Below are 10,054 nucleotides of genomic sequence, written 5' to 3'. Positions count from 1 at the left end.
TTTCACTTTACTTTTGTTTTCTTTTTCTCCCTATTTTCTGGTGCATTGTGTTTTGCATTTCTTTTCCAGTTGTCGCCTTTCTTTCGTTTTAAGTTTGGGAAGTGTGTTTACTTTGTCTTTGTCTTTGTCTTTGTCTTTTGCAACTTTATTTTCTTTTATTTCCGAGTGAAAAAAAAATATACAAAGGAAGGGCAAAACAAACAGGCACACCAATAATACATTAGAATCACTTTTTCACAGTGCTTGGTGTCTCGACCATAGGAGCTTTGAGTTTGGCCCTATGGTTGTCCTCTTCTGGGTTTTCAAGCACAGCCTCTTGGGGCTCATCACTCGAGCTCCCAAAAATCGCACTCTTAGCTTGAGCGTAACTTCTCTCACGATCTAGTTGCTTGCGTTTACCCGGTCGGTCTAGGTCCTCCAGCTGCTTTCTCATGTCATGAGAGTAAAAACTTACCATCTTTGATAGGTTTTTATTCTCTTCCCGCAACGTTTCCAACTGATGTCGATTCACCTCTACTATCCTTGCCCTCTCCCTTTTCAGGCTTTTTATAATACTCTGATATTCCTCAACCAAACTCCGCTCCGCCACCAACTGACCCTTCAGTACCTCCACCTCATGGGACTTCGCAAGTAAGCGATGACCCACAGTTGCGACTGTTTCCGTACTTTGCACGCTTAGTGCCAGGGCATCGCTCACGACCCGGTTGTCATCCCTTGTCCCTAGCACACGTATATCTTTGGGAGTCACTAAATTTCTAGCCACTCCAAGGGCAACATCGTTGTCCAGGAGTATTGAGTCATTTACTGTCACGGGCCCCCGTGCAGAGGCAAAGTAGGGCATCCATACTGGTGCCGCAGCTTGGCCCCATGTCTAAGTCGGTGGAGCTAGGTTGAGATCCAACGAAAATGGGTAGGAAGAGGCCATTTGATTTCTCACTTTCTTTTCTTCTTTCTTTTCTCTTTTGTGTGTTTATGAGTTTGTGTGTTTTTCCCCCTCTTTCTTTTCCTCTTTTATAGACTTAGTTTCAGCTTAACCCTAGCCACTGTACTTCTGAGTTTCGCGCGGCCCTTACGGCCTATCCCCCTCTGTCACCTCACCTATTCCCCAACCCCTTTAATTGCATTTCTGCCTTTCAGCGCTTTCAAGAAACAAAAGTCGTCACGCCTTCCTAAGAAGCCAATAATTATGGCTTGGGAATGTGAGAGGGACCTCTGCTTGTCGACACGTCTCTCACTTTGTATCCCGTGACTTACAGGAGCCGAGACATCAGGGCCCACTTTTTTTTTTTTTTTTTTTCAGAATTCTCGCTCTTTGTGCTTCTAACAACGTTTCTTTGTTTTAATTGGTTTGGGCGTTCCATTGGGTTGGATTTCTGCATGCGTAGGACTGTTGTTAGGGCTTACTGTTTTGTTTGGTTTTGTTTGGTTTTGTTTTGTTTTTATTTTTATTTTTTTTGCAACTGTGTGTAGTTTTAATTCTTGTTTGTTCTTGTATTTACTTGCTTTAATCTCTTTCATTTTTTTTGTTTTAACATTGTTGATGCCTAAATTCTTCAACATTGAGGACAATGTTTATTTCTAAGTTTGGGAAGGGATAGCAAGTCTTTTTCGTTTCACTTAATTTCTTGCTTTCTTTTATTTTGTTTTCTTTTCAGTTTTGAGTCTTTTTGTTTTCAAGTCACTTTCCGGACATATATGATGAGATTGTGATGAATGTTTACATGACTTTATTGAAAATGCTAAATATATATATATATATATATATATATATATAATTATTATTCACTAAATGGCATCGTTCTAGCATGATATGTTTGAAACCTTCTATGCACTTGCCATTTGTTTCATAATTCTATAGTTGAGGGACTTGCATGATCCAAAGAATTGTATCAAGCATGAATTAGACTTGTATAACCATATAATGTGAGCTTTGCGCCTTGTGCTTCAATTCATGAGTGTTATACACATATTCTTATTTTCTTGTCATCCGAGTTGTTGTTTGATCTCATTATTCATTGACTTGGTTGAGCACTTAAAAGACATTCATTCTTGTGCAATTTGATTACATGACATTTGAGAAATGATATTAAGGCCCTCTTTGGACCGTTTGTGCCTTTCAAGCTAACCGTATGCATGCTTAAGTATGATTTTCCATTGTAACCACTTTGAGCCTACATGTAAGCCTTTTTCTTTCATTTAACCAATTATTATTCCTAGCCTTAGCCTGAAAAACAAGAATTTACCTTTCTAAGGAACTCATGAGCTTTATTTTGGATGTGTTTTTCATGCTAAGTTTGGGAAGGGATATTACATTTCGAAAAAAAAAAAAAAAAGAGAACTTCACTCAATTGGTGAAAGAAAAGAGAAAAGTTGTGGTTAAGTGACAATGGATTCAAATTTCAATTCCAAGTTTTGTTATTGGCCACAAAATAAATTGATGGGTGTTCAAATAGAAGAAAGGAGTGTGAATCAAAATAAGTGGAGGTATAAGGCTTTGTGATCTAATTCAGCACGTTAAAAAAAAATGAAAATCTTAACCATGATGATTCAAAGTCTTATAATCAACTGTTATATGCTCTTACATTGTGAGTTCCTTGGACTTTGTTGTATCCATATCCTTCATTTCTCACTCACCTTACACTCTTAGCCCCATTACAACCCATGGTAAAGACCTAAATTGATCCTAAATGTCATGTGGTTAAATTGCACACATTTTTCAACTTTTAAGTGTTTGGCAACCTTTTTGAGATCATAGTCATGCATGTTTTTCATCCTTCTACTGTGAGTTAAGTCCCTTATGGTTTAACTCTATTCTCATATTTATTATAGAGTGACGCATTGTAACCCTCTTCCGAGTGATTCATTTGTGAGAGGACAACTTTAGTGAGATTTGAAGTTACATTTGTGCTTGGTATGATTTTCAAAGTTGTGTGAAAACTGAAATTGGAGAATGAGTTGAACTTGGCCATCACACTACTACACTTTGAGCATGTTGTGTTTTGAACTTTGCTGCCTTGTGAATGATGTATAAACTGAGCTTTCCTTGTGAAAACTTTTGAGTCGTTTACATGAGTCGCTCTCTCTTTGGAAAGTGTTCGGAAAGATTGTTTCAAGTCTTGTTTTGGTTTCTGTTTTGCTCGAGGACTAGCAAAAGATAAGTTTGGGAAGTTTGTTGGGTTCATTTTTACACATGATTTATCATGTTGTTCACCCATTATTTTGAGTTAGTTCTTGACATTTTATAGCTTTTTACTTTCTTTTTGTGTTTTCATAGATTTTAACTTGGTTAAAATGAAAATGAGCTAAAAGTGCATTATTGGTTATAAATTCTGTTTTTGTTCATTTTCGTAGGTCAACTACTTGGCCTTGGATCAGCATGCTCTGGTGCTCAGATGAGGTGAAGATCTTCATGAAACTTGTTCCAATGGATGTTAACTACAACATATCCAAATTTGAGCTCAATTGGACAAGTATAGCCCATCCAACCGATCTTATGTGTTACAACAGCTCTGGAAATTTATCTTGGGCCAGTTTTACCTTCATAATGTTATGTTGATTCTTCTTGTTACCATACCATTTGGTAACAAGAAATTACTTTGATTGAGTGTAATTTCTGAGACAAAGAGCATCTTTGTGAAGACAAAAAATCATCATGGCAAGGAGACAAGGAGGAAACAAAGTCAAAAGTACCATGATGAAAGGAGGAGAGAGATGAGAGCATAGAGAAGGCATCTTCATTTAGGCAATTGGCTTGGGCAGATTGTAAGAAGGAGGAACAGATCATTCATTCAGAATTTGGCAGAGATTTTGAGAGCTTGAGAGAGCTAGAAGGAGGAGAGCAAGGAGCAACCAAGGAGGGGGGAGAACTTGTAGGAAAAGTGAACATCATGTGAATTGGTTTCTTGACAACAATTGATGAATTCCTCTTCACTAAAATAATCTATCCTTGATGTATGTTTTTCCTTGGTTGGCCATCTTTGAAAACATGCTTCTTGAGATTGTTGGGATTATGTGTATCTTCATATTGTCCTAAGCAATAAATGGATGAAGTAAGAATCATCCATGTGAATTGGTTTCTTGAATACCTAATGTAAACATCATGCTTTAGGGTTTTTGTGATGTTCATATTCTCTTTGAACTTAATGGGTTTTTCTTGTAATTGAATCGAAGTACGAACCATACCTAGATTTGGTTATAGGGAAGGCACAAGTATTGTAGCACGAACCCTGCACTCTACGTATATTAGAGAGAATCAATGCGTCTTGAGCCACTAATCCCGGTCTTGATTGCGAACATCTTCATCAATTTGTTTAGAGTTCATCACTTGAGTATTCATGAACATTGGTAGAATTGTTTAAGGTGGATTCCGAAACCCTAGTGTTTGTTACATTTTACTTTCACATTTTGATTTTCATTCTTGTCATTCTTGTTAAATTTAAAGTACATTTACTTTGATGCATTAGAATTAGGTCACTTGAATCAACTCAAACCCCACCCCCCCCCCCCAAAATTTGTGTGTGTTTGTGTTGTTGGAAACGTTATGTGTTTTCTTCTTTGAATTTTGTTTATTTTCGTAACTGTTTTTGACTTTTGGTCCTCTTTGTGTTCTTTGTTTTTCTATGCTGAATCCAACCGTATAAAGAACTTGAAATTTGGACAAACGGTTGAAAAGTTATAGGTAAAAAACTGGTCAGAGGTCGAAGTTGAAAAACAGAGAAACGAATCTGTCCAAATGGTGATAAAAGGGTGATAGAAAGTGCTGTTTGTGTTTTTCTTTGGTTTCTTGTTTTGTTTCTTTTCTTTTACCTTTCTTTACTCATTTTTAGTTTCCAATTTGTATTGTGCTTTTATGTTGTGTTAAATAAGTTTTCTTTACGTACTCAAATTAGAACTTGTAGGAAGCCGATAGTTCTTCGTGGGATCGACCCCGTACTTACATAATCTATACCTCAATAGATTCGTGCACTTGCGGGTATTTTTAATTGGTTGTTTGGACATTTATTTGTGTCAATTATGAATACAACACTGTCCCCCAGCACGTCTAGCTATACCACCTCCAGAGCGGTTCCTAGAACTACCACTCTGGTTAGATCCTCCACTGGAACTAACTCCATGTCGAAAACCTCCATAGTTGCGGCCGCTAGATGATCCCGAAACTGAAACTGCCCCTTTTGGATGACCCCTGACTGGGACCACCCACCTCGAACTGTCGCATGTGGGAATCATCTGGGCTCTCAATCAGTGAGGCAGACAAAACCAAATCTGCAAAATTAGTCAGCCGCTGACTAATCACAATATCTCTTATCGAAGCCTTCAATCCTCTGGTGAACAGTTGGCACTTCTTTCTTTCATCCGTTACCAGTGGAATACAATACTTGGATAACTCATTGAATTTCTTTTCGTACTCCAGTACCTTCATCACACCCTGTTCTAGCTGCAGAAACTCTTCCATCTTCATATTCTGATATGTGAGTGGATAGAACTATGCATCAAACTCTGCTCTAAAAACTGGCCATGTGACGGCTGACGAATCGTGGTATCGTCTCCTGAACGACTCCCACCAACGTCTAGCATTCCTGGCCAAAAAGAAAGTGGCCAAGGTCACTCTGCGATCCTATGGGATAGCCATCACCTCCATAATCCGCTCCATCCTCTCTATCCACTCCTCGGCTACAGCTGGGTCACCATCACCATCAAAATCGATGGCCCCTATCCTCTTAGCCTGATCTGCATAGCTCAGAGAGGGATCTCTGGGTTGCCCAATCCTGGATAGCGCTTGAGTCAACATCTCCAAGGTCTACTGGAAATTAGGGTCCAGGTGTGGGAGAACCGTCGCCGATATGGCCCCTGTCTGACCTCCTACCTGAGACTGTTCTACCTGTCTCCATTGTAAACTAACCATTCCCAAAAATTACACTTGTCAAACAAGCATATAAATATGTACACCAACTGCTGGCATGCAAATAATTACATTCTAACAGTTAAACATGTGTTCTAGGGCAATATCAAAGCTCTACACATAATAAGTTACAAGTATAATATAATTATACACAACCCTACATTGGCAAAAGATGTGGCGGAAGGAAAACTCGGCCTGATGGTGGCTCACTATGCACGATTACTGCCTGGGGGCCCAAAACAATAAAAAAAGGGTGAGTGGACCAAAAACAAAGTTTTCTGAAAGTACATAAGAACGTACTAACCCCACTATAAAAACAATTATGAGAACTAAATCATTTTCTTATTTATACTCGTACTGAAATCAATGCATTCATATCTACATCTGGGCACCATTGGCAGGGTGTGCAGTAGGCCTTGACACACATTCTACGCGCGTAAGACTTATTTCAGTCACACGTGTATTGAGAATTCTACTGTGCGTGTTTGGGGAGCAATAGTCCCCCGGTTGGACTGCTCATTCCCTAGCCACATGAGTATTGAGGATTCTGCCATTTGGTCTAGTAAAACAATCCCCGTATTGGATTGTTTCCTCCCGGTATATGATGTGCACTATCATATGTACCTCCCCTGATTTTGATACTTGATATATTAGACACATGGTAACTCTTCAGAGGTGTGTCGGGATACCGGGCACCCTTGACCGAGTGTACCAAAGGCCTCGATCGGCGTGTCTGAGGAGCAATAATCCCCCAGTTGGACTACTCATTCCCTAGCCACATGAGTATTGAGGGTTCTGCCGTGTGGTCTAGTTAAAAACAATCTCCATGTTGGATTGTTTTCCCCTGATACATAATGATGGTGTGGGTTGTGCAGTATAGATATATATATACATATATAGATAATGGGTACAAAATTAGGAGAAGGAAAGGGTGAGTTTTATGTAAAGATAAAGGTATAATGGGAACAACAGTGGGATTTTCTTGAGCATGTGCTTGGTGAGAGCTCTGCGCAAGTGTGATCTTGGTTATGATGCTTGGACAATATCTGTATGTTTTTGAAATGTTATCCTTTTATTTGGAAGAACTACATGTGGCTTGATCCCTCTGCAAGGGTACGTAAGCAACCTGGGTTAACTTAGGTGCAGCCGCGAAATAGTTACTTTTTGTTGAGTTTGGTTTTGAATTTTTCAGTGGGCCTGAAGCCTGATTGAAACTTAGGTGAGATTAAATGTTTATTTATATTCCATCTTTATTGTTTGGTTGTGGCTATGATGGGTCTGAAACCTGTTTTGGATTGATGTTGGATTTTTGGTCTGAGTCTTTAGAACTACTTGCGTTTGTGCTTGGTTCGTAGTTTTTGTATGCTGAAAGTTGGGAAGTTATTTTAATGTTTTTCTACATGTTAAAAGTGGGAATCATTCCAGTTACAGAGGAGACTTTGCTGATTTTTTTTTGGTTTTTGGCAGGAGTCAAACGAGTTATTCGTTTAAATTGGGGTTAAAAAGAAAAGATGCTTTTCACTTAAGCACGTTAATTCAAGTCTTGTGTCAGCCGCCGCGAAGAAACTTGCTCTCCCAGGACCAGATCGACCGGCTCCGTGGGCTCAGTGTGGCCTTACCTTCGTGGTGACATGGAAGAGGGCTCGCCTGGAGCTTTCCTTCAAAACTATCGGATGACCAAAAGAAGCAGACCCTCAACGGAGCCAGTTGCTGACTGTGAGATGTCTCACGAACAGCCGCCAATGACTCATATTGAACTAGCACAGGTACCAAATCCCTCTACGTTCTCGTGTAGTTTCAAGGATAAACTACTGAACAATATGAGCATGGCAAAGAATTTTGGGGTTGACGTGAATTCTTTGGAGGCCGACTATGATGATTTGAATGACGAGGAAGATATTGTGACTTCTTGTGAAGAGCGTGGGCCTTGTATCCAGTTCTCTAAGAAAGCTATGACTTGTTTATGTGAGCCTTGGCAGAATGCGCTTATAATCAAGCCCCTTGGCAGACCACACACCTACAATTTTCTTCATGCACGATTACAATAGAAATGGAATCTGAAGGTGGGATGGAAATTAATTGACCTTGTCAATGATTAGTTTGTTGTCAAATTTGACTTGGAGGAAGATCTTAACTATGTACTTACAGGATGACCGTGGATAATCTCAGGTCAGTATCTAGTGATGCAAAAGTGGTGAGCTGGGGCAACTGCCCACATTACCAAGATGGCAGCTTGGATCTGAGTGTCAGCTATTCAATTAGAATGTTTTGATATATGGGCTTTGAAACGGATTGGAAACCTGTTAGGGAAACTACTGAAAATTGACGCCTTCACCACTGCTCAGAACAAGGGAAAATTTGCTAGATTATGTCTGGAACTCGATCAAACCAAACCCTTAGATTCCTTTTTCCAGATTAACCACATTTGGTACAACATTGAGTATGAGGGCCTCCCATAAATTTGCTCCTTGTGTGGGCACTATGGGCATAAGAAAGAGGCTTGTAGCCTTAAGACTGCTTCTGCTAGTCAAAGTAGTGAAACCCTAAATGTAGTAGGGGCAGATGCAATGGGATAACCTGCTGAGGTGGAAAACGAGAACTCTTTGGAGGGAAATGAGGGGTTGAGAGGGCCATGGATGAATGTGCCCCCCCCGAAGGAAACCTAAACCTATAGCTGTAGAAGGAAAAGGCAGGATCTCTGGAGGCAAAGGTCAAGGGTCCAAATTTGCTGATGACTTGATCTTATTTACTGAAGCAAGCGCCCAACAAGCTCGAGTGATGAAAGATTGCCTAGAGAAATTCTGTAGAGCTTCTAGCCAAACTGTTAACTTTGAAAAGTCTGCAATCTACTGCTCTCCCAACACCGGTAATACTTTGGCTACTGAAATAAGCTGTATATGCGGGTCCCCCCTTACTGAAAACCTTGGGCAATACCTAGGGATGCCTCTGTTATACTCAAGAGTCTCCCATAACACTCATAGAAATTGGTGGATAAGGTCCATCAAAGATTGGCCTCTTGGAAGAGTAACCTTTTGTCTATGGTAGGAAGAGCTACTCTGATTCAAGCTGTAACTGCTGCAATCCTTGTGTATGCTATGCAAACAGCTAAACTCCCTATGTCTACCTGTAAAGACTTGGACCGTGTAAACAGAAATTTCTTTTGGGGAGGAAGTGCAAATAAACAGAAAGTGCACCTTTGCCAATGGGATTTGGTATGTAGACCCAAATCCAAAGGTGGCTTAGGTTTCAAAAAAACCTCCAACATGAACCAGGCGTTGCTTGGGAAAATTGGATGGTGCCTTCATTGTAAGGATGAAGGCCTATGGGTAAAAAAATTCGGAACCAAATATTGAAAGGGGAAGACCATGTTTGACCCTTCCCTGAAAGAAAAACAAGGCTGCTCCACCACTTGCAAAGGGGTTCTTCATGGTGCTTATCTCCTTGGTAGAGGAATGCAATGGCGAATTGGTAAGGGGGATACTGTTCGTTTCTGGAAGGACCACTGGATTTTTGCCGAGCCTTTGTTGAATCATACAAACACCTTGACCCTAGAGCAATTAAATTGCAATATCAACAGCTTTGTCATTGATGGTTGGTGGGATATTGGAAAGCTACGCTCTATGCTTAGCGAGGACCTAGTGCAACAGATCATCAGCTCCCCTGTTAGCTTTAATAGCGATCTGCAGGATTCCCAGATCTGGAAGCATGCTGCCAATGGAATCTTCACTGTCAAAACTGCTTATGAGCTACTATTTGCTAATAATTATTGGGTTGATCCCTTCTGGAAACTCATTTGGAAACTGAAGATTCCCCCCAAGCTACAGATTTTCTTATGGTTGGCTTACCACAATAAAATCTCTTCCAATGAACAAAGGCCAAAAAGAAATCTCACTTCTGACCCCTCCTATGGTATCTGTGGTTGGGCTTCGGAATCTGTCCTCCATATTCTTAGAGATTGCCCCAGAGCTCAGAGTATCTGGAATATTGTGCTAGCCTATTCACCAAACACACAGTTTTTCCACGCTGATCTCAAAGCCTAGATCTATAGTAATCTGCTATCTAAAACTAGTTGGAGTGCTGGGATGCCATGGAGCATTCGGTTTGTCTTTACTTGCTGGTATATATGGAAATGGAGGAATCAATATGTGTTTAATG

General features: G+C 40.1%; 1 protein-coding gene across 1 annotated transcript; it reads right to left on the bottom strand.

The window, feature by feature from the left end:
- Window positions 1-226: 226 nt before the first annotated feature.
- On the bottom strand, window positions 227-841 carry LOC148297565 (uncharacterized). The gene has a single exon (XM_088247569.1). It carries the CDS (start codon window positions 839-841, stop codon window positions 227-229), a length of 615 nt encoding a protein of 204 aa, XP_088103695.1.
- Between the last annotated feature and the right edge of the window lie 9,213 nt (window positions 842-10,054).

Source organism: Prunus avium, chromosome 1 (genome assembly GCF_965620075.1).
Source record: "Prunus avium chromosome 1, drPruAviu1.hap1.1, whole genome shotgun sequence".
Classification (NCBI taxonomy): domain Eukaryota; kingdom Viridiplantae; phylum Streptophyta; class Magnoliopsida; order Rosales; family Rosaceae; genus Prunus; species Prunus avium.
Note: the sequence above shows the minus strand (reverse complement) of the source record. Positions and strands in the feature narration are given on the sequence as shown.